Genomic DNA, 25962 nt, shown 5'->3' with positions numbered 1-25962 from the left:
TGTCAGCCTTCAGTCCCATCAGTCTACTCATCACCGTTTCCTCTCTAATGTCAATCTGTTTCATTTCCTCTGTTACCCTATGTCCTTGGCCCATCCATACATCTGGGCGATTGCTTGTGTCTTCCTTAGTGAAAACAGATCTAATGTACTCATTAAATTCTTCTGCCATTTCTCTGTTTCCCATAACAATTTCACCCAATTCATTCTTCAAGGGCCCAACAGTGTTCTTAACTATCTTCTTTCTCTTCACATACCTAAAAAAGCTTTTGCTATCTTCCTTTATATTCCTGGCTAGCTTGCGTTCGTACCTCATTTTTTTCTCCCCGTATTGCCTTTTTAGTTAAGTTCTGTTGTTCCTTAAAAACTTCCCAATCATCTGTCCTCCCACTCACCTTAGCTCTGTCATACTTCCTTTTTTTTAATGCTATGCAATCTCTGACTTCCTTTGTCAACCACTGTGGCCCCTTTCCCCCCTTTGAATCCTTCCTTCTCTGGGGGATGAACTGATTTTGCACCTTGTGCATTATTCCCAAGAATACCTGCCATTGCTGTTCTACTGTCTTTTCTGCTAGGCTATCCGTCCAGTCAACTTTGGCCAACGCCAATGATGTGTGGTGTTTGGGTAATGGCAAACATAGCATTTAGTCTGCTGGCCAAAAAGCTCAATTTTGGTTTCATCAGACCTTGGAACCTTCTTCCATCTGACTTCAGAGTCTCCCACATGCCTTCTGGTAAACTCTAGCTGAGATTCCATGTGAGTTTTTTCGACAGAGTCTTTCTCTTTGCCACTCTCCCATAAAGCTGTGACTGGTGAAGCACCTGGGCAACGGTTGTTTTATGCACAGTCTCTCCCATCTGGACCACTGAAGCTTGTAACTCCACCAGAGTTGTCATAGGTGTCTTGGTGGCCTCCCTCACTTGTCCCCTTCTTATATGGTCACTCAGTTTCTGAGGACACCCTGCACTAGACAGATTTACAGCTGTGCCATATTCTTTCCGTTTCTTGATAATTGACTTAACAGTACTCCAAGGGATATTCCGTGACTTGGAAATTTTCTTGTATTCATCTCCTGACTTGCTTTTCAATAACCTTTTTACAGAGTTACTTGGAGTGTTCTTGGACCTCTGATTTCCTCCTCTTGAAATCAATAATCAGCTCCTTGGATTTGCTGACATTGAGCAAGAGGTTGTTGTGACACCACTCGGCCATTTTCAATCCCTCTCCTATACGCTGATTCGTCATCACCTTTGATTTAGTCATTGACAGTGGTGCCATTAGCAAATTAAACATGGCGTTGGAGTTGTGCTTAACCTCAAATTCAAAGGAATAAAGTGAGTAGAGCAGGAGGCTAAGCACACAGCCTTGTGGTACACCGGTGCTGGTGGTGAATGTGAGATGAGATGTTTTTGCCAATCCGCACTGACTGGGGTCTGCAAGTGAGAAAATCAAGGATCCAATTGCATAATGAAGTATTGCGGTCAAGGTCTTGAAGCTTATTTATTAGTTTTGAAGGGAGGATAGCATTGAATGCCAAGCTGTATTCGATAAAGAGCCATCCTGATGTATTCATCTCGCTGTCCAGATGTTCCGGGGTTGAGTGAAAAGCTAATCAAATGGCATCTGCTGTGGACTTGTGGTGACAGTAGGCAAATTGGAGTGAATCCAAGTTACTTCTGGGGCATGAGTTGATATGTTTCATTACTCACTGTGAAAGTAAGTGCTACAGAGGCAGGATACCATACCCCTCTGAGGTAGCAGCACCTCAGACTGCCAAACTGAGATGTGAAAGATATTGGTGAACACTCCAACCAGTTGGTCATTGACAGGTCTTTATTATCTGGCCAGTTATCTCACCTGGGCTGGATGATTTCTGTGGGTTCACCCTGCTCTCATGTCGGCCTCAGAGTGACATCAGTGTCATTGGGGACTGTGGGAGCTTGTGCTGATCCCTCCATATTTCGATGGTCAAACTGAGCATAAACGGCATTGAGCAAAGCCCTGTTGTCACCCATCTCGTTTGGTTTCACTTTCTAAGAGGTAATAGCTTTCCAGCCTTGCCACTTCACATGTGAGATGGCTTTAGAACCATAGAACCATAGAACACTACAGCACAGTACAGGCCCTTCAGCCCTCCATGTTGTGCCGACCCATATAATCCTTTAACCCACACTACCCCATAACCCTCCATTTTTCTTTCATCCATGTGCCTGTCCAAGAGGCTCTTAAACACCCCTATTGTTTTAGCCTCCACCACCATCCCTGGCAAGTCATTCCAAGCACTCGCAACCCTCTGTGTAAAAAACTTACCCCTGATGTCTCCCCTAAACTTCCCTCCCTTAATTTTGTACATATGCCCTTTGGTGTTTGCTATTGGTGCCCTGGGAAACAGGTACTGACTATCCACCCTATCTATGCCTCTCATAATCTTGTAGACCTCTATCAAGTCCCCTCTCATCCTTCTACGCTCCAAAGAGAAAAGTCCCAGCTCTGCTAACCTTGCTTCATATGACTTCTTCTCCAATCCAGGCAACATCCTGGTAAATCTCCTCTGCACCCTCTCTCTCTGTAGCTTCCACATCCTTCCTGTAGTGAGGCTTTCTGGAGGTCATGCCTGTACTTCTTGTATCTTGCTTGGTCCCCAGACCTCAATGCTACTGACCTGGCCCTCAGCACATTGCGGATCCCAGGGTTCATCCAGGGCTTCTGGTTGGGGAAGATTCTGAATGATTTTGTGTCTTTTTATAATGTCCATGACAGGCATGCTGTATTCAATCAGAAGCTCTGATTCCAGTGAGATCATGCTGAACATCAGGAACATAGTTACAGTAATCCTACCCTCATATCATTTTATACCCTCCACATTCCCATCATAGTAGTTTGATCACTCGAGTCGAGTATGATGTTCTCCTAAGTGGTTGTCTACTGGTGCATCCTCTGGGATCCGCATGTGCTGGTGGAGTGTAGATGAAGGCTGTGATTAGAGGCTGGGTCCTTCAGATGTTCATTCTCTCCTTTTGCAGCTGCTGCTTGTTCTCCGTGGCACAGCAGAGGTCACTTTCATGTACCACAGCTCCCTCTTGAGCTGATTTCCTCTGGGTGTATCTGTTGAGTGCAATGTCTTCCCAGTTTTTAGATGTAATGTTGAATTTCTTCAGGCTCATGTCGATGTTCATTTGAAGCGTTTCCTTTGCCCACCGGGGACTCTCTAGCCTTCCTTCAACAAGTAAAGGCTCTATTTGGCGAGATGTGATTTAAACATCGTGATGACATGATTTATCGTTTTGAGGTGGTGTTGCCTTATCATGGTGGAGATGCTGATCATTTTGGCCTCCTCCAGTGCACTGATGTTAGTACGTCTGCCCTTCCACCTGATACTCAAAATACTTTGAAAGAGTATTCCCATCACTCCCTCCAGATTCTACCACTCTCCTACATACTAAGTACAATTTACAAAGGCAAATTAAGGTTTATAAGGCACAATCTGCCCCTCACAAAGCCATGCTGCCTATAGCTAATCAGACAATATTTCTCCAAAGCCTATCTGTTAGAATCCTCTCCTATAATTTCACACACAATATGCTGGAGGAACTCAACAGGTCAGGCAGCAACTATGGAAAAAAGTACAGTGGATGTTTCAGGCTGAAACCCTTTAGCAGGACATACAGTTTGGCCACCACTGATGTAAGACTCACTGGTCTATTTTTCCCATGATTATCTCTATTATCTTTCCTGAATAAAGGAATAATATTTGCCATCTCCAATCTTCTGGTAATACTTCTGTGGCCTTTGACGATGATCTTTACATTCTCCTTTACAATGGATGTAAAGATTATTGTCAAAAGTGAAGCAATCTTTCCCCTTGCTTCCCATAGAAATATGAGGTGTGTCCTCTCCAGCATTGTCTATCCTAATGTTTTTCATAAGTCCCAGCAAATCCTCTTTCTTGACATCATGACATGATAAAACATATTAGCCTGTCAACACTGTCCTTACATTTGTCAAGGTCCCTCTTACTGTTAAATACTAAAGCAAAGTATTCATTAAGGACTCTACCCCAACCTCCTCCTCCTCTTTATCCCTGATCCATCTTACCCTGATTTTAATCATCCTCTTTTTCCTTATGTATGTGTAGAACACCTTCGGGTTTTCCATAATCTTAATCATCAAGGCCTTTCCATGTCTCCTTCTAGCTTCCCTAAGATCCTCCTTAGGCTCCTTCCTGAACAGCTTGTAACTCTCAAGAGCCGTGTCTGATCCTTGCTTCTTAAACCTTAAGAACGTTGGGCAAATCTTATGTAAAGCTTGCTTCTGCACACATGATTAGAAGGATTAGTCTATAACTTTTACAAATAACTACTTTAAAGTTCTGAAACCTGTCAATGGAAACGTGACGTCTCACTGATTGATTCATGACTCCGGTGCTTGCTGAAATTTCTGAGCCCTTCCTTGTTCAAAATTCAAAACTTCAGAGTAGATTTATTATCAAAGTATATCTACAGTACATCACCAGATGCAACCCTGAGATTTGTGTTCTTGCGGGCATACACAGGAAATTCAAGAAACACAATAGAATCAATGAAAGATGGCACCCGCAGAACGGACAAACAATCAATGTGCAAACACACTATGCAAATACAAAAGAAAAAAAAGACAATAATAATGAATAAATAAGCAATAAATATTGGAAGTTTATGAAAGTGAGTCCATAGGCACACAAGGAACACTTAAGTAATGGGGTAAGTGAAGCTGAGTGATGCAATCCCTCTGGTTCAAGAGCCTAATGGTTGAGAGATAATAACTGGTCCTGAAAATGGTGGTGTGTGTCCTAAGGCTCCTGTGTCTTCTTCCTGATGGCAGCAGCGAGAAGGGAGCATGGTGGGTGTCCCTGATGACGGATGCTGTTTCCCTGCGACAGTGTTCTGGGTAGATGTACTCGATAGTGGGGAGGGCTTTACCTGTGATGGACTGGGCTGTATCCATTACCTTTTGTACACATTTCCATTCAAGCATTGGTGTTTTCATGCTAGGCCATGATGTAACCATTTAATATATTCTCCACCACACATCTATAGAAGTTTGTCAAAGTTTTTGGTGCCATGCCGAATCTTCACAGACTCCTAAGGAAGTAGAGGTGCTGCTGTGCTTTCTTAGTAATTGCACTTACGTGCTGGGCCCAGGACAGGTCCTCTGAAATGATAGCACTGAGGAATTTAAAGTTGCTGATCCTCTCCACCTCTGATCCCCTGGTGAGGATTGGGTCATGGACCTCACAATTCCTCCTCCTGAATCCAACAATCAGCCCTTTAGTCTTGTTGACATTGAGAAATGTGAAGATGGCTGATGAAGAGATTGGCTAGGGTGAAGCATCTGTACTTAATGGCGATACACCAAATTTGAAGAAAGAAAGATGAGGCAGAAGTTACAAAAAAACCCAATTTCATAGAGAGAGAATTTCAACACTAAATATTTAAGATTGGTCAGAGGAGGAATTATAAGTGTGTATGCCAAAACCCCAGATGATATATCATCAAGAATCACCTTGATAGAAGTGAATGGCAACTTATTAATGATGGGGCCTCCATTTTCCCAAGGAAAGAATAAGTTTAATGATCTCAACAAGTCAGGATAAGTTGATATTATAGCTGCAAGCTCCAATAATACACATTTCAATAGGCAGAGCAAGGTATAAACCCAAGTATCCAGTTATAGGAATGAGGTTACCAATCCAAGCACCAAATGTATTGTAGTTTTACTTGTGTGACACAGGGAACACAATTAAATGATTGCTGTATCTTGTAGTACAGGCAAGTCCAATCAAACTTGTTACCACAATTTTTCTCCAGCTCTTTACCTTTCCTACTCACCTGGCTTCACTTATCATCTTTTAGCTTGTCCTCCTTCACCTCCCCCACCTTTTTATTCTGACATCTTCCCCCTTCCTTTCCTGGCCTAAAGTTGACAGTTTTTTTCATTTCTTAGATACTACCTGGCCTGCTGAGTTCCTCCAGCATTTTGTGTGTGTTGCTCTGGATTTCCAGTATTTGCAGAATTCCATTCTGCTTTGGGTAGTGTCTTCTGCACAAAGCCTGGGAACAGAGAACAGAACTTCCTCTTTATCCTTCTTAAGTCCATCACCCCTACTGGGACATAGGCCATCGACAGCAGTTCACCAGAGTCCTCTGCTCTCGGCCAGTCTTTCCAGGTGTATCCTATCGAAGATCCTTCCTCTCCCAGGGATGAGGACTTTGGAGCTTCTGTTGGCTTTCCGTAGTGCTGTGTCTTTATGAGATTGGATTGCTAGCCTTTTGCAGCCAGACCTGGGACCATCCATGGAAGAATTAACAGAATTCCTTGCTCTTCCTCAAATAATGTTATTGAGCCTGCCTGAAGAATCAGATGGACCCCAAGTTTAAAACTTCTGCAAAGCTCTATTAATGCGATTTGTGCTTAGGACTAGATCATGTGCTCTAGTTTGAGAATGATAGCAACTGATTTTTCTGGTTACCTACCAGGAAAGATAGCAAAAAGTTTGAAAGAGTACAGAGAAAATTTATGTATGTTGCACAGACTTCAGGACTTGAGTTGTAAGGAAAGATAGAATAGGTTAGGAACTTTTTTCTCCATGGAGCATAGGGGAATGAGAGATATTTGATAGAGGTATAAAAAATTATGAGGTGTATAGATAGGTAAATGCCGTGGGCTTTTGCCACTGAGGTTCAGTGAGACTAGAATAAGAGGTGACAGGTTAAGGGAAAAAGGTGAAATTTTTAAGGGGAACCTTTTTACTCAGAGGTTAGTGCGAGTGTGGAACAAATTGCCAGCACAAGCTGTGGATGCAGGTTTGACTGCAACATTTGTATAAGTACAGTACACAGATGGAGGGCTATGGTCCAGGTGCAGGTTGTTGGGACTAGGCACAGGTTAGATGTGCCAAAGTGTTTATTTCCTCAAATAAACTCAGTGCCAAAGTGTAGCACTCCATGATTGTGTGACACTCAGAGAGCAATGCAAATTAAATCACTGGCAGGTTTAGCGTAACAATGGCTTTAGGCTCTGCCTAATAGTATTTTCTGTTGAATGAAAGTGGCTTTGAGTAAAGCCAATGCTAAAAATAAACCAATAATATTTCCACTGGCTGGTTAAGCAAAATTACTCCCATCGGTTATAGGTTTCTGCAAATATGAAATTTCCACATTTTGTGAAAATGTGGCTTTTAATTATGCTCTTATACAAGACTGTGGTACTAAATTAGATATCTGAGATATTACTGAGTAGGTGGAATGTGCTGTTTGTCACACCCAGGAAATCCATGTGGCATCAAAGGATTCTTTACCTTTGAGTAGTACTATGGGAAACTGTTGAAACTTATTTCAAACAATACTTAGTGGTGGCATGAGAGTTTAGTGGTTAGCATAACATTATTACAGCAAAAGGAACCTAGGTTCAATTCCTGCTGCTGTTCATACGGAGTTTGTGTGTTCTTGACGTGACAATGTGGGTTTCCTCTAGGTGTTCCAGTTTGCTCCCATATTCCAAAGACATATGAGCTAGTGTGTTCATTGGTGACCAAGATGCCATTGGGTGGTGTAGGCTCATTCATCTGGAAAGGCACGTTACTGTGCTGTATCTCCAAAAAATAATTACTTTTGGATAGGGAGAGATGTGTAAATAAATCAGCATTTTAATGCAAAATTATCTAGCTAACATTTTTTATAGCGGGATTTACTGAAGAGTGATGACGAAGAAAAGAAAAGGTTTCTGCTCTCTAAGAACTTCCACTTGGTTTATCATCTTGCTGAACATTCATGGTTTAACATAGAATGAAATGAATAATTGTTGATGAATACTTAAAAGGAGATGGCCAAATCAGGTCTTAACTTAAAGTGTTGCTGTCATATTTATATTTGTAACCTGGAACACATTTCAAGCAGTTAATAACCAATCAGTGAATATCTTACAAGGAAACACATTCAATGACTACTTTATGAATTACTTCATGTACCTAATAAAGTGGTCACTGAGTGTATTTTTGTGGTCTTCAACTGCTGTAGCCCATCCAGTTCAAAGTTCAACATGTTGTGCTTTCATAGATGCTCTTCCAATTACTTGAGTTACTGTCACCTTCCTGTCAACTTGAACTAATCTGGCCATTCTCCTCTGACCTCTCTCACTAATGAAGCATTTTTACCCATTGATCTGCAATTCACTGGATGATTTTTGTTTTTCTGCAGTATTCTCTGTAAATTCTACTTGTGGGTGAAAATCTCAGGAGATCAGCAGTTTCTGAGATACTCAAACCACCTTGTCTGACACCACCAATCATTCCACAGTCAATATTACTTAGATCACACTTCTTCCTAATTCTGATGTTGGGTCTGAACGGCAACTGAACCTCTTGAACATGTCTGCATGCCTTTATGCACTGAGATGTTGCCACATGATTAGATATTTGCACTAATGAGAAGGTGTACAGGTGTACCTAATAAAGTGGCCACTGAGTGTAAAATGCAATCAGGCACCCCTTGCCAAAAAGTAAAGGGACATGGATATTTAGCTGCATTGGGAAGCATAGCTTTTGGCCTTTCAAAAGCGTGGACCTGTGTTTTGATATTGGCAAACATTCCAAATGGAAGCTTTGTCCATACAGAAGGTGTGTGAGGGCAGTTCTAAGGATGGCAGTCGCCTACAGTGGTGGCTGGTCAAAGTGAGGAGTGGGCGACATGGTAGCTTAGTGGTTAGTGTGATGCTAAACAGCTCATGCTGTCGGAGTTCAGAGACATCATCTGCAAGGAGTCTGCATGTCCTCTCTGTGAAATGCATGTTTTCTCCGGGTACTCAGGTTTCTTCCTATAATCCAGAGGTGTACTGGTTTGTAGGTTAATTGGACAATGTAAAATGTCCTGTGATTACGCTAGGTTTATTCAGGGGTTAATGAGGTGACACAGCTTGAAGGACCGGAATGGCCTATACTGCACTGTATCACAATAAACGATAGCTAAAGAAATAAATATGTGTCTGATACCAGTGGATTTGTAAACCAGCAAGAGTCAAAGACTTCAAGAAAGGAGACGAAGAAAAACATTTGTATAAAAGTTGCTCCTACCCTTATATTTTTTAATTGATGCAAATTGAAAAACACAAACATTGTTTGGCATGACCTCCAGTTGGCATTGTAATGATGTGTTGCATCATGGATTGGCAGGGTTTGGCGTCTCCTTCAATTTTTCTCCAGGTCAATCATCCTTTTCTCTATTTCAGCTTGAGAGATGACAAGTATGACCTTTATCAGTCAGACAAAATTGTAGCTTCCACAGAGCTCTATAGCAGTATTCTGTATGAAGCACGTGTGGTGCCAGTCCGCAGGGGAACATTAACCATTGACAAAACAGCGTGGTCCTGGAGTTGTGGTTATGAATTGGAAATGCACCCAAACAGTGGTATTCTTTGATATCCAAAAAACACATTTCAGACAGGTTACCACAGAACACTTTGAATGCACAAACAAAGGGATTAGGCAGCGTGGACAGATAGCACAGTGGAGTTCCAACACATTTTATTGCAGTAGAATTGAAACTGCTACTTCCCCAGATCCAAACTCAAAAAGGAGATTACTGTAAGTACATCACAGATCAGGTTGTGGATCTAGATATGCTCCAACCTGATGGCATCAACATCAATTTCTCCTTCTGGTAATTATTTTTTTCTTTTTACCCTCCCCTTCCCTTTTCTTATATTCCCCATTCTGGCCTCTTACCACTTCTCACCTACCTCTGGTGCCCTTCCTTCTTCCCTTTCTCCCATGGTCCACTCTCCTCTCCTAACAGATTCCTTCTTTTCCAGCCTTTCTAGCTTGTCCCCTTTCCCCCACCCCCCACTTTTTTATTCTGGCACTTTCCCCCTTCCTTTCCAATCGTGAAGAAGATTCTTATCCAAAAACATCGACTGTCTATTCAATTCCATAGATGTTGCCTGACCTGCCGAGTTCCTCCAGTGTTTTTATGTGTAGATCAGGCTGCTTCCTGGTTTTCAGTCCGTGATGTTTGTTTCCAAGTCTGCCTGACCTTCTGCGTATTTTCTGATTCCATGTTATAGTTTAGGGCTTTGATTTTGCATTTCATAAAAACTTAATGTGAAAGTCATCGGGCTGTGATGAAGGGAGGAAATTATTCCAGCAATGTTCTGTCTGCCCTCTTGGTTTGGGATGTAATGTGAGTATTGGTAGAGGATGAAATTTAAGATAACAGAAATGTGACGATAAGATTTATACAGAGCACTGGAGCATCATAAGGCCATAAGGCAAATGAGAAGCATTCATCCATTTGGCCCACTGAGTCTACTCCACCACTCAATTATGGCCGATTTATTTTCTGTCTCAAATCTATTTTCCTGCTTGACTCCATTATCTTTGACACCTTTACTAATGAAGAACCTATCAAGCTTCACTTTAAGTATACCCGATATTTGGCCTCTACAGCCATCTGTTGCAATGAATTTCACTACTCCCTGGCGAAAGAAATACCTCTTCCCTTCTGTTCTAAAGGATGTCTCTCTGTTCTGAAGCTGTGCCCTTTGGTCCTGGACTTGCCCACTATAGGAAGCATCCTCTCTACATCCACTCTATCTAGTCCTTTCAATATTCGATAGATTTCAATGAGATCTTCCCAAGTCATTCTTCTATTATCAGCATGTTGGATGGAATGTGGTGGCACTTTACATTCTCATTGTGGAGTGGGAAAGGCACGTTGATGATTTCAGAAAACCATGAGATGATGCTGAGTTCAAACAGGCACAACATTCCCAAGGATTACCCAGTGGCTGCTTACACAGTAATACTGGCAAAGAGAACTGGATATGGGTTTTCTGCATTGGGGATGACAATGTGCATGGGCAATTAAAAATAAAAAGGGATCTAAACAATATGAATGGCAATAATTTAGGCCTAATACATTGACGAAAACCTTGCTGTAGATGAACTCGAAAAAAGATCAGGTACTGCGTAGTGACATATTTTCATGGATCATCAGTGGTTGCATCACCAGCTGGTATGGAGGGGCCATTGCACAGGAAAAAGCAAACTCTTTCATGGCCACTAGCCTCCCCAGCATCTCAAAAAGTGATGACTCAAAATGGCGGCATTCACCATTAAGGATGCCCATCACTCAGGACATTCCCTCTTCTCATTACCAGCATTAAGGAGGAGGTACAGGAACCACACTCAATATCTTTGGAACAACTTCTTCCCCTCTGTCATCAGATTTCTGAGTGGACAATGAAACAACCCTCACTGTGTTTGCTCTCTTTTTGCACTATGTATTTAATTTAATTTTATATATGTTTATCATTGTAATTTATAATAATTTTAATGTATTGCACTACACTGTCAGTGATATTAAACCTGGTTCTGATTCTGTATTGTACAGAGTATGTCAGTCTTTGTTGATGCGCAGTTTTTCATAAATTCTTTCATAAATGTCTTTGTTTTTTTCTAAGTGCCTGCAACAAAATGAGTCTCCAGGTAGTATATGGTGAAATATTCATCCTTTGGTAATGAAGTTAGTTTGACTTTGTGTTTGATATGTTTGTATCAGTCTGTAGGTACTCACTAGAATGATGAGGATAACTGTTTGGTGATTGAAGACGGAGCTGGTGCTTTCGAAGTTTATCCCAAGGGGGATTTGGTTTGCAATGTTTATAGTCAAGGCTGAAAAAACTTGGAAGCTTACTTTCCCACCCATTAGATTTCTCTGCTCTGCAGAAGACATCGATCGCAATGAAATACAAAATCAATACTAAGTTATCAAGAAAAAGATATTGGTCCTCAACTGCCTCTGTCAAATACCGATTATAGAATGCAGCTTTACAATGTAGCGACAATGGAGGTTCCATCAACACCATTGTTTGAACAAACGTGATAGTAACACTGAAAGCTCATTTGCAGGCAACTGGAGGGCGAGAGTGTTATTATTTGTGGTAGCTCAAAGCAGAACAGTTTAGCACAGAATGAAATTTTGTCTGAGTCAAGAGACCAGGAGGATGTAGCTGTAACCATGCCACAAACCTGAAGTGATTGATGGACCTCATTGAGCAAGTTTCCATAACTTCCATTCAGTCACTCATGAAAACAATGATGACATCAGCAGCTGGAATAAATATGGTCAATATTTCTAAATGGAACAGAGGCAAATTCAATTCTCCATCTCTCTCTCTCTCTCTCATTCTCTCTCTCTCTCTCTCTCATTCTCTCTCTCTCTCTCTCTCTCTCTCTCTCTCTCTCTCTCTCTCAAACTTGTATACTTAGAAGTTCCAATATTAAAATCAGTCTATAAATACATTGATCAAAGAGAGAGTGCATTTGCTCAGATCCTTGTGTGAAATGATTGCTGTGAGGCAGGTGTGTAAGAGGGAGGGGCTGGCCGTGGCTTTATATCTCTCGTCTTCATGTAGGAGAGCAGCTGATCTGGGATTTCCGCTAGAACATCCTTTGCGAGCCGGGCCATACTCAAAATCTGGTTTCCAGAGCGATCAACATAATCTCGGAATGGGACGAACTGAAAAAGAGGTCAGAGCAATGGAGATAAAACTGGTGTGAGTAGCGTGTCAGAAAGAGACAGAGCACACTTAAGCAGAGTGGTCACCAATATTTCATTTATTTCTTCTCCCTTGACTTAAAGTAATAGAGTCAAAGAGCACAGGAACAAGCCCACCGACCCATCTAGTCCATGCTGAGCTATTATTCTGCCTCATCCCATCGAACTGTACTCAGAATTTAGCCCCCCATAACCCTCCTATCCATTTACTTATCTAAATATCTCTTAAATGTTGAAGTCAGATCAGTCCACCCTCTCACCATCCTCTGAGTGAAGCTGTTCCCCTTTCACCTTTAACTTTGACCTCTAGTTCTTGTCTCACCCAATTTCAGTGGAAAAAGCCTGCTTGCATTTTCCCTATCTATATCAATAACAAATTCTTTTAGCTCCTGTGGCAAGACTCGGTTGGTGCTGTCACTGAAGCAGTACATCGAGCCTTTTACCTCGAGTGTGTTCACTCGACTGCACAGCAGAGGATTCAAGGTGAACCTTAGCATAACGGTTAAGTCTTCAGCTCCAAGTTTTTATGGGTAGACATGAGGCAAGTTGGAGCTGCTATTTTTCTCAGAAACTTTCATGGAGATCTTGTCATTGACTCTTTCAGGATGAGGAATATAAGGTGATAAGAGGCATAAATAGAGGGGACAGCTGGAGACTTTTTTCCCCAGGGCAGCAATGACTAATATGAGAGGACATAATTTTAGGGTGATTGAAGTACAGTGGGGGTGTCATCATGAGGCTTTCTTCACACAGAGAGTGGTAAGTGCATGGAATGCACGGCCCAGACCGATGGTAGAGTCAGATACATCAGGAACATTTGAGAAATGGGAGTGAAAGGTAAATGGAGAGCTTTGTGGAATGGAAGAGTTAGGTTGATCTTGGAGTAAGTTAAAATATTGCCACAACAGGGGCACGTACTGTGCTGTACTATTCTATGTTTTTCCCCTAAACTGTCCCTCCTTTGTACTCTCACCATAGGCCATACCAGCGTCCCCATTGGCATTTCTACAGACCATTTTCCCTTTCTCCAATAAAGCTGCTCAGAAGAAATGGATGTTAAAAAATGCATTATTTTTATATGTCTCTATTCATTTTTCTTTGGACATAAGTGGCAGTGCCAAGGAACTTAAATCTTTATTACTGAAGGCAACAAGACAATCCTAGTGGGTTGGTGATCCCAGCCCAGGTAGTCAGTTACTGAGTCTGTTTCCCATCCCTGATCTTAGTTTGACTCACCTGTAGTTTACAGATTTGTTCCTATTCCTTGTCTTAAATGGGTGGAAGATTATGGCCATCACTTACACAATTTCTAGTTTTCCTTTGTAGTCTAGTTCTTGGAGTAGGAATGTGCCTATTGGAAGACTAGCTGCCTTCAAATACAACCATTTTTATGTGATCCTATTCAGTAGTGTTACTGCTACATCTTGGACCGTTACGTTGGCAGAATATTCTTCTCAGCTAAAGACAGATGTGGTGTTCATTTTGCACCTTGGCCATGATCTTTGCCATGAGTTTATTTCCCTTTCATTGATAATTGTGTCGATCTTTCCTTTGATTACTCTGAATATCCATAATTTCTTTATTTAAGACTTCCCTTTCATGTTAGCCACTCATCCTCTAAAGCTTTTCCTATTCTCTTTCTTGGACCATTTTTGGCTCTGCATAATATAGCATACAAACCTTAGAAACCTCCTTTTCCTCTTTCTGATAATCTCTTTGTCTTTAGTTATTCAAGGGCTTCCAGCATTAGATGTCCTATGGAAATCCATTGAAGGTCTACCTGAACAATCTCTTCTTCGAAGGCTTCCTGTTGTTTAATCACTGTTTAGTTCTGCAGTTTGTTTCCATTCTCTTTGTGCTTGTTCCATTTAATATTCATCAATAGCTTAGACAGTTTTTACACTTTGTTATATTTGTCAGTTTGCATAGTAATTCTGAAGTTTAGATACAACTGCTCTAGCCTGATGGTAATGTGGTCAATGTTCTTCTACGCTCGCTCACGGAAATATGCTTTGCTGCTTCAACACCTGCAGGTAAATCTCCCACTTCTTTGTTCCTGGCTGCCTCGAAGCACAGTGATAGACCACATTTTCTCAATGAGTTTCCAGGTATGTCTCCCCGTTTTTGCCCAAAAGCCTTGGTCAAATTTTCAAATGCACCATTGATGCCTTTACTAACGAAGAATATATCAATTTTGCTTTAAATATACCCAATGGCTTGGCCTCCATTGCTGTCTGTGGCAATAAACTCCACAGGTTCACCACCCTCTGGCTAAAGGAATTTCTCCTCCTCTGTTCTAAAGGAAAGTAGCTCCTTACCTTGGCAATTACATACACAACCATCAATGGCCCACATTTTCCTGAACGCAGGAATTAAACTGTTCGTACCAATAAAACAGTGAATCTGATTTTACAAATGAAAGGTTTTTCTTTCTCTGATTGAGAATGCTCAGTGAGCGAGGCAATAATGTGACAAGGGTCACAAACAACAAACACAAAGGCCAGTTACTACATCAAATCCATTGCAAACCATCCTTAATTTATGTATTTTATACAAGAGGGCTGATACTCTTTTAAAATTGGCTTATTTTTCATTGTGGACAATCTGGCACTTATACTTGGGGTTAGGAGTGGTGGTGTTGCTAGTTTGTGATATATTTCCATTGGTTATGTAGTGACATGAACATCACATCCTCAGAATAACACTTCTAACCTGGACAATATCTCGTTCTGCATAACGGCCCCTGGAGGAGATTCGAATTTCATCCCCGTCGAGCTCCTCCATTGCTGTAAAAGAGCAGATAAATGAGAGGATTTTATTTCCCTCTTTGAGCACAGCTACCTCATGAAAATGATATTTATTGTATTCTTTACCAGCAAAGTTCATCTCTCATATTTCTCTAATATTAACCAACCACTTTTCAGGATGGAATCATATAAACATCACGGTGAAGATGACACCAAAGGAATTGTTGAATGTGATTAAAATTCATCCAACACAATACGTATTCTTTCACCAGCCTCCAATTAAGGGAATATCAGATTTCTATTTCAATACAAGATCCATTCTCACAGCTGAAACATTGGCTAAAGCACTTGATGGAAACAGCTTTACTATGTACCAACAACCATCAAGTACAATGTAACTACCTTTCAGGTCTCACCCCAAGTTCTGGCTCTCATTTCAAAGGATAAAGGGAAGCTGTGGAACGTCATGAACAGATATGTTTTCAGTTTCCTAATTTGCTTGCGTCCTTGGTGATGTGCCACCTACCACAGCCACAATAGTGATCCCAAAGACAGGAAAAGTTTAGAGGCATATGGATCAAATGCAGGCTACTGAGACTAGCTTAAATGAGCATCTTGGCCAGCAAGGACAAGTTGGGCCAAAAGGACTGTTTCCGTGATGTATGATTCCGTCTTAGAACAAGCAGAAAGTCACCATTTCCAGGTGTAGTCAAGGCAACCATAACAATGAACTTATGTGTATCTGGCATTTTCCAGTTGGAGATGTTTTCAATGTCATGCAGCTCTGTGCAACATAGTGTCAGGTCATCAAAGATCTCTTTTGAAAGACAGCTGACTGTCTCCCCGTATCACCAGAGTCAAGCAAAAGAGAACAATGTGGCTTTGAGAGAGATGTAGTTTTCCCCATGGGTCAGCAGTGGAAAGCTTCAAGTTCATGGGTGTCAAAATTTTGGAAGATCTATCCTTGGTTCAATATATTGATGCAATTATGAAGAAGGCACAGCAATACTATATTTCATTAGGAGTTTGAGGAGATTTGGTATGACACCAATAGCTCTACTAAATTTCTCCAGCTATTCCAAGCGGAGCATTTTGACTGTTTGCATTACTATCTGGCATTGAGATGCCAATGCACAGATTGGAAAAAGTTGTTGAGGGTTAGAAACACAGCCACCTCCATCAGGGGCACTAACCTCCCACCATCGAGGACCTTTTGAAAAGGTGGAAAGTGGCCAGTGAGTGAGTGGGCCAGTGAAGGAGTGGAGATTTGAGGCTTTGACTCGAGAGGCTTCAACGAGAAGAGGCGGGGGACAAGCTTGTTCCCAGTTAGTCTTTACAATGCCTCCTGAGATGGTGATGTGCCTCTTCTGTGAGAGGTGGCAGTCTTGGGGGAACTCCCCTCTCCCGCAGAGTCACATCTGCCAGAAGTGCTTGCGGCTGGGCGATCTGGAAGACTGTGTGAGGAATCTGGAGCAGCAGCTGGATGGCCTTCGACTCACAAGGGAAAATGAGGCAGTCATAGATGAGAGCTACAGGGAGGTAGTCACACCTAGGCTGCCGGAAGCAGGTCATTGGGAGACAGTCAAAGGGGGGAAGTGAAGGTGAGTAGACAGGTAGTGCAGAGCACCCCTGTAGCCATTCCCCTGAATGGTAAGTTTACCGTGCTGGATGCTGTTGGCGAGGACGACTGACCAGGTGAGTCTGACCCTGTGGTGCAGAAGGATGGGACGGAGAAGAGGAGAGCTGTCATCATTGGAGACTCTATAGTCAGGGGAGCAGACAAGAGATTTTGTGGATGTGAGAAGGACACCCGCATGGTTTGTTGCCTCCCGGGTGCCAGGGATGTCTCTGACCGGGTGCATGACATCCTGGTATGAGAGGGAAAGCAACCAGAAGTCGTGATACATGTTGGTACCAACGACATAGGCAGGAAGAGGGATGAAGTCCTGAATTGTGAGTTTCAGGAACTAGGCAGAAGGCTGAAGAACAGGACTTCAAGGGTGGTGATCTCAGGATTGCTGCCAGTGCTACGTGATAGTGATGGTAAGAATTGGAGGTGATGGCAGCTGAATGTGTGGCTGAGGAGTTGGTGCAGGGGGCAGGGTTTTAGATTTTTGGATCATTGGGATCTCTTCTGGGGAAGGTGGGACCTGTACAGATTGGATGGGTTGCACCTGAACTCGAGGGGGAGCAATATCCTTGCAGGTAGGTTTGCTAGCATGGTTCGGGAGGGTTTAAACTAATTTGCAAGGGGGATGGGACCTGGAGTGATAGAGCAGTGAAAGAATATTCCTGGATTTCAGTGCTTTAAAAGGGATAGAAAAGGGGGGGGGGAAGGGGAGGAGGGGTGGCATTACTGGTCAGGGATACTATTACAGCTACAGAAAGGAAGTGAAAGAAGTGCATGGAGTAAAGCCAGATCTAACATATAGAGGGGCTTTGGGGAAAGAGAAGCAGAATAAAGGGTGTAAAGGTAGCAAGGTAGAAGGGCTAAAGTGTGTGTACTTCAATGCAAGAAGCATCAGGAACAAAGGTGATGAACTGAGAGCTTGGATACATACATGGAATTATGATGTAGTGGCCATTACAGAGACTTGGCTGGCACCAGGGCAGGAATGGATTCTCAATATTTCTGGATTTCAGTGTTTTAGAAGGGATAGAGAGGGGGGAAAGGGGAGGAGGGGTGGCATTACTGGTCAGGGATACTATTACAGCTACAGAAAGGGTGGGTAATGTAGCAGGATCCTCTTTTGAGTCAGTATGGGTGGAAGTCAGGAACAGGAAGGGAGCAGTTACTCTACTGGGGGTATTCTATAGGCCCCCTGGTAGCAGCAGAGATACCGAGGAGCAGATTGGGAGGCAGATTTTGGAAAGGTGCAAAAATAACAGGGTTGTTATCATGGGTGACTTTAACTTCCCTAATATTGATTGGCATTTGATTAGTTCCAAGGGTTTAGATGGGGTAGAGTTTGTTAAGTGTGTCCAGGACGGATTCCTGTCACAGTATGTGACAGGCCGACTAGGGGGAATGCCATATTAGATCTTGTTACGAAGGATGAACAACTCTGATGGGCAGAAGGGTGCAGAATCGCACCCCTTTCTCCCCCCTTCTCTATCCCTCTTAAAGCACTGAAATCCAGGAATATTGAGAATCCATTCCTGCCCTGGTGCCAGCCAAGTCTCTGTAATGGCCACTACATCATAATTCCATGTATGTATCCAAGCTCTCAGTTCATCACCTTTGTTCCCCCCCTTTTGGAGAATCGCAAATTGCTACTATTTCGATGCTGTTATCAAGGAAGTAAGAGAGACAAAGGAAATCTGCCAGGGCAGTTGTTATTGATAACAGCTCATGAAAGTTAATGAGAGAGAGACACAGCTAAGGTGGAATGTCTCCTACTGACAAAATTGATTTACTGCTATTGTCTTGTGGAGAAGGATTGTTTACTTGGTACTGTTCTATCCATTGAAACCCCTCAGGGGGCAACCAGAGTGGGCTGGTTTGATGGGTTACATCATCCCAACCTGATTGACACCTGAGACCCCGCGAGTGGGGATAAAAGTGAGGTCTGGGGGAACACCCCTCAGACGCACCAGGAGAAATGCTAGTGAGCATCAGAGCCCCCACGAGACAGGGTGGGAGATCGGAGACTGAACGAAGGGTCGGTAAATTTTAACTCACAGTGTTTTGTAGCGAGACCGGTGGGGGCTTGTGTGTGTGTCTTGCCTGGGTGACGAGTCCACCATGGAAGAACAGTCTAGCCAAAGGACGGAGGGGTCATACATGAATGGCCACAACAACGCATCAACGGATCAAAATCGTAAAGGAAGGTTGGCAAGATAATAGCTGTTACTGTTCACACGTTTTCTCTCTCTCTCTCTCTCTCTCTCTCTCTCCAACAATTGAAACACCGCGACCAACAACTACCGCAGCCTGCATGAACTGAACAGAACTTTATATTTCCATCTGACAATTCATTATCCCCTAGACAACGATAGAGCTTGTTTCTTATTGATTATTATTATACCCGCACTTTTAGGTTTAGTATTGCTGATGTATGTTATCTGTATATTTGCATTGATATTATTTTTGTATATTTTTACTAATAAAATAGTATCACCAGACTCCAACGGACACTTCTATCTTTGCTGGTAAGACACCCAGTTACGGGGTACATAACAATCTAGTATTAGGTAATGAATCGGGTCAGGTCACAGATCTGACAGAGGGTGAGCATCTGGGGGACAGTGATCACCGCTCCCTGGCCTTTAGCATTATCATGGAAAAGGACAGAATCAGAGAGGACAGGAAACATTTTAATTAGGGAAGGGCAAATTATGAGGCTATAAGGCTAGAACTTGCGGGTGTGAATTGGGATGATGTTTTTGCAGGGAAATGTACTATGGACATGTGGTTGATGTTTAAGGATCTCTTGCCGGATGTTAGGGATAAATTTGTCCCGGTGAGGAAGATAAGGAATGGTAGTGTGAAGTAACCATGGGTGACAAGTGAGGTGGAGAATCTAGTCAGGTGGAAGAAGGCAGCATACATGAGGTTTAGGAAGCAAGGATCGGATTGGTCTATTGAGGAATATAGGGTAGCAAGAAAGGAGCTTAAGAAGGGGCTGAGGAGAGCAAGAAGGGGGCATGAGAAGACCTTGGTGAGTAGGGTAAAGGAAAATCCCAAGGCATTCTTCAATTATGTGAAGAACAAAAGGATGACAGGAGTGAAGGTAGGACCGATTAGAGATAAAAGTGGGAAGATGTGCCTGGAGGCTGTGGAAATGAGCGAGGTCCTCAATGAATACTTCTCTTCGGTATTCACCAATGAGAGGGAACTTGATGACGGTGAGGACAATATGAGTGAGGTTGATGTTCTGGAGCATGTTGATATTTAAGGGAGAGGAGGTGTTGGAATTGTTAAAATAGATTAGGACGGATAAGTCCCTGGGGCCTGACGGAATATTCCCCAGACTGCTCCACAAGGCGAGGGAAGAGATTGCTGAACCTCTGGCTAGGATCTTTATGTCCTCGTTGTCCACAGGAATAGTACCGGAGGATTGGAGGGAAGCGAATGTTGTCCCCTTGTTCAAAAAAAGTAGTAGGGATAGTCCGGGTAATTATAGACCAGTGAGCCTTACGTCTGTGGTGGGAAAGCTGTTGGAAAAGATTCTTAGAGATAGGATCTATGGGCATTTAGAGAATCATGGTCTGATCAGGGACAGTCAGCATGGCTTTGTGAAGGGCAGATTGTGTCTAACAAGCCTGATAGAGTTCTTTGAGGAGGTGACCAGGCATATAGATGAGGGTAGTGCAGTGGATGTGATCTACATGGATTTTAGTAAGGTATTTGACAAGGTTCCACACGGTAGGCTTATTCAGAAAGTCAGAAGGCATGGGATCCAGGGAACTTTGGCCAGGTGGATTCAGAATTGGCTTGCCTGCAGAAGGCAGAGGGTCGTGGTGGAGGGAGTACATTCAGATTGGAGGGTTGTGACTAGTGGTGTCCCGCCAGGATTTGTTCTGGGACCTCTACTTTTTGTGATTTTTATTAATGACCTGGATGTCGGGGTAGAAGGTTTGCAGATGACACAAAGGTTGGTGGTATTGTAGATAATGTAGAGGATTGTCAAAAATTGCAGAGAGACATTGATAGGATGCAGAAGTGGGCTGAGAAGTGGCAGATGGAATTCAACCCGGAGAAATGTGAGGTGGTACACTTTGGAAGGACAAACTCCAAGGCAGAGTACAAAGTAAATGGCAGGATACTTGGTAGTGTGGAGGAGCAGAGGGATCTGGGGATACATGTCCTCAGATCCCTGAAAGTTGCCTCACAGGTAGATAGGGTAGTTAAGAAAGCTTATGGGGTGTTAGCTTTCATAAGTCAAGGGATAGAGTTTAAGAAACACGATGTAATGATGCAGCTCTATAAAACTCTGGTTAGGCCACACTTGGAGTACTATGTCCAGTTCTGGTCGCCTCAGTACAGGAAGGATGTGGAAGCATTGGAAAGGGTACAGAGGAGATTTACCAGGATGTTGCCTGGTTTAGAGAGTATGGATTATGATTAGAGATTAAGGGAACTAGGGCTTTACTCTTTGGAGAGGAGGATGAGAGGAGATATGATAGAGGTGTACAAGATATTAAGAGGAATAGATAGAGTGGACAGCCAGCACCTCTTTCCCAGGGCACCACTGCTCAATACAAGAGGACATGGCTTTAAGGTAAGGGGAGGGAAGTTCAAGGGGGATATTAGAGGAAGGTTTTTCACTCAGAGAGTGGTTGGTGCGTGGAATGCACTGCCTGAGTCAGTGGTGGAGGCAGATACACTAGTGAAGTTTAAGAGACTACTAGACAGGTATATGGAGGAATTTAAGGTGGGGGGGTTATATGGGAGGCAGGGTTTGACGGTTGGCACAACATTGTGGGCTGAAGGGCCTGTAATGTTCTGTACTATTCTATGTTCTATGTAATGCCGCAAGACAGTGGCATCCATCATGAACCCTCACAATCCAGGACATGCCTCCTTCTTAATACTACCAAAATGGAGGAGGTACAGGAGCGTGAAGACAGACTGTCATAAGGGAACAGGAGGCTGGACCCAAGTGCAAGACACAGGCACTGAATTACTGGGGGCAGGACAGGAACAACTAAACGATAGACAAGATGTGTTGACCGTGGTTTGCGTGAGGGACGTGACGTTCAAGGTGATTCTAGGGTTCCAGGAGAGTCTTAGAGTTCAGGCAAGGAGGATCCCAAAGTTCAGGCAAGGCAGGATCCCGGAGTTTGGGCAAGGCAGGATCCCGGAGTTCGGGCAAGGCAGGATCCCGGAGTTCGGGCAAGGCAGGATCCCGGAGTTCACTGGGCTGGCCACATAACTCCTAGGCAGGGCCCAGACCTCCCAGGCAGGAACACGGGGGCCTGAGCAGGTCACGGGGCACCTGGGTAGGTTGTGGGGCACAACCCGTCAGCAGCGAGGGATGGAAAGGGGCAGAGTCCCCTGCTGGGCAACGGCAGTCCGACCTGGCTTGCCCAACAGAGGCAATGGATAAGAAGGGAACTAGGTCCAGGCTGACTGCCAGACTTACTCGAAGAACTCGTCTTTAACAAGGGGAACTCCAAGCCAGGACAACCCCCCAACTCCACTCAGTCCCAGAGCCCCCTATATACACCGCCAGCCGATGGGCATCAGGTGCGCCTCCTTGAGCCCCAACAAGCCACGATGATCCACAGGTGCGACTAATTGGGCTCAAGGGTGAAAGGAGGGACGGCCACAAGACCCGGAGTCCGTTGTCGCGGACCGGATCAAGAACCGGAATGCGGGCTCCGGGCCGGACCATAACACAGACACTCAACCTTTTAGGAATAGCTTCTTACCCTCCAACACCAGATTTCTGAATGAATCATGAACCCATAAACACTACCTCAGTATTTTGCTCTCTTTTGCATTATTTATCAATTTATTTTTATTGTAATTTATAGTATTTTATATAGTGCACTGTACTGCTACTGCAAAACGACGAATATCATGACATGCATCAGAGATACTAAATCTGATTCCGATTCTGGCTCCACTGACTGAGCACATTAATAGGTGACATGTCAACATCCTCCTATACTGCTGACACCACTGTATCTCTACGCTATATTGACTGCCCTGTTGTACATACTGTTTATTATAAATTACTATAAATTGCACATTGCGTTTAGACGGAGACAATAACAAAGATTTTTATTGTTCATGTATATGAAGAATGTAAGTAATCAAGTCAATTCAATTCAATACCGCGCCTGGTATGATTTCCAGTCCCTCCGGACGCACCACGGACTTCACGGCTCATGCTTTACATGGAAAAGTGCGAAAGCCGCACCTTGCAACAGCCCAATGTTGCAGCTGCATTTGAGTTGATCCAAGAGCGGATATTGGCAAAAACGGATTACCCACAGACAACACAGCTGACATTGCGCAGTATATTTTTAGGCTTGGGCCTCTCAGGAAGGGTTCTACGTTAGTCAGCAGGAACAGAGGGAGTGATCTGTGCTGTTCCGCAATGCTGGCACAAGAAGCATGGCGATGGTGGCGGTCTGACCCCAGTACATCTCTGAATGTGTTGTTTGTTAACATAAATGGCGCATTTCACTGTACGTTCAGTGGCCACTTTATTAGGTATCTCTTGTACGTTATAAAGTGGCCACTGAATGTTTGTACCTGGTCTCCTGCTGCTGTACCTCATACGTTTCAAGGTTCAGCATTTTTGTGTATTCAGAGATGCTCTTCTGCACATCATGGTTGTGCATCTTCTGCACAACAGTACATACCGTTGTAAGCAGAACAAGTGCTACACCTGCCCTTACACTTCCTCCCTCACCACCATTCAGGGCCCCAGACAGTACTTCCAGGTGAGGCGACACTTCACGTGTGAGTCGGCTGGTGTGGTATACTGTGTCCGGTGCTCCCGGTGTGGTCTTTTATATATTGGTGAGACCCAACGCAGACTGGGAGACCGTTTCGCTGAACACCTACGCTCGGTCCGCCAGAGAAAGCAGGATCTCCCAGTGGCCACTCATTTTAATTCCACGTCCCATTCCCATTCTGATATGTCTATCCATGGTCTCCTCTACTGTCAAGATGAAGCCACACTCAGGTTGGAGGAACAACACCTTATATTCCGTCTGGGTAGCCTCCAACCTGATGGCATGAACATTGACTTCTTAACTTCTGTTAATGCCCCTCCTCCCCTTCTTACCCCATCCCTGACATATTTAGCTTTTTTCCCCCTCCTCTTTTCTTTTCTTTCTTTCTGCCCATCACTCTGCCTGTTCTCCATCTCCCTCTGGTGCTCCCCTCCCCCTTTCTTTCTCCTGAGGCCTCCCATCCCATGATCCTTTCCCTTCTCCAGCTCTGTATCACTTTTGCCAATCACCTTTCCGGCTCTTAGCTTCATCCCACCCCCTCCGGTCTTCTCCTATCATTTCGCATTTTCCCCTCCCCCTCCTACTTTCAAATCTCTTACTATATTTCCTTTCAGTTAGTCCTGACGAAGGGTCTCGGCCCGAAACATCGACAGCGTTTCTCCCTATAGATGCTGCCTGGCCTGCTGTGTTCCACCAGCACTTTGTGAGTGGTTACCTTTGTTACCGTCGCTTTCCTGTCAGCTTGAACCAGTCTGGCCATTCTCCTCTGACCTCTCTCATTCACAAGACATCTGTCACCCACAGAACTGCCACTCACTGGATGGTGTTTGTTTTTCACACCATTCTCTAGAGAGTGTGTATGAAAATTCTAGGAGATCAGCAATTTGTGAGATGCTTGAACCACATTTTCTGGCACCAACAATCATTCCACGATCAAAGTCAATTAGATCACACTCTAATGTTTGTTCTGAACAACAATTGAACCTCTTAACTACATCTGCATGCTTTTGTGCATTGAATTCCCTCCACATGATTGGCTGATTAGATATTTGCATTAACAAGCGGGTGTACAGATGTACCTAATAAAGAGGCCACTGAGAGTGTATGCTTTGATGTACATGTCATAAATAAATCAAAATCAAAATCTAATCTAATCTAAGATTCATGATGCTGCATGATCTCATCATCTCTAATTCTTTCCACCAGCTGGCCATTGCTTCTAATTGAGGCGCAGGATGAAGAGAAAACATGATGAAAACCTGAATAAGCTCTTTTCTAACCAATAATTGCAACCCCCATAATTCATTTACCCTTCCTTTGCACTCCTCTGTCAGTGACTATGTTGTTATCACTTCAGCCCCAACACAAAACCAAGTCAGCACAAAATGAACATTAATAAACAGAACTGTGCTGTGTTCCACAAGGATGAACCCATCAATCTCAGACATGTTCTCATCGACTGAATTTCTTTGTGCCGTGCTGTTTTCTGGTGGATGGAAGAAGGATGCTGATTTTCAGTGATTCACACTCAGGTAGCCGTAACCTTGAGCCACGCTGAGTCTAGAACATCTCGGCATGTATTACACCTTTCCAATGTAAGTGCAGCATCAGGACCAGCCGGCAGATAGCAAAGAGAAGGTGCAGATGTTGCCCGAGGAAGAACCAAGTCAGGAGCAAACTTACTGAGCTCTAGCAAAATCATTCACAACAAGGATTCAATTAGATTTTGCAGAAGCAGAGAAAGTTCTGTCAGGGAGTGTGGTGGAGGTTTGACCCTAAGGCAGAGCAGTGGAGACGAATCAGCCATGAACAATAACATTAATGATGGACTGCAAAAATAACAAGGCACAAGGGGCCACAGATTAAGAGAGAACAGATACTAAACACAGGTAACAAGGTAGCTGAAGGTCAGGAGCTGAGGCTGAGGCTGGCTGGTTTGGTGGGTGAACAAAAATTGTAGATGAGACCTGGGTTTAAACAGGCTGCAGCAAATAAATTGGTGACTCCTGTGAGCCGAGCGGGAGCTAGGAGGCGCTTGCTTGTCCAGGTCTGAAAAAATTCAACAACATTTTAAACTCTTGAAACAGGTAACCTTGAGCTAAGTTAACAGCTCAGATATTAAAAAAACAAATCCATCGTATTAACATACTGGAAAGACTCAACTCACTAATCCTTTTTTGCACTATTTATTTACAATTGTAAAGTTCCATAA

The 25962-nt window shown here is 43.4% G+C and overlaps 1 protein-coding gene across 3 annotated transcripts in view; it reads right to left on the bottom strand.

The window, feature by feature from the left end:
- Positions 1 to 9098: 9098 nt before the first annotated feature.
- Positions 9099 to 25962, bottom strand: part of cpne9 (copine family member IX) — a 627771-nt gene continuing 610907 nt past the window's right edge. For 2 of the 3 annotated variants that reach the window (XM_073072861.1, XM_073072863.1), the window contains 2 exons: positions 15301 to 15374; positions 9099 to 12549 (listed from right to left, as the gene is read on the bottom strand). In XM_073072861.1, the coding sequence (XP_072928962.1) occupies positions 12358 to 12549; positions 15301 to 15374 (266 nt within the window). In that variant the 3' untranslated portion in view covers positions 9099 to 12357. The remainder of the gene's footprint in view (positions 12550 to 15300; positions 15375 to 25962) is intronic. The other variant, XM_073072862.1, reaches the window with a different exon arrangement.

The sequence above is a fragment of the Hemitrygon akajei genome, chromosome 19 (genome assembly GCF_048418815.1).
Source record: "Hemitrygon akajei chromosome 19, sHemAka1.3, whole genome shotgun sequence".
Classification (NCBI taxonomy): domain Eukaryota; kingdom Metazoa; phylum Chordata; class Chondrichthyes; order Myliobatiformes; family Dasyatidae; genus Hemitrygon; species Hemitrygon akajei.
This window is presented reverse-complemented; position numbering and strand designations above follow the sequence as displayed.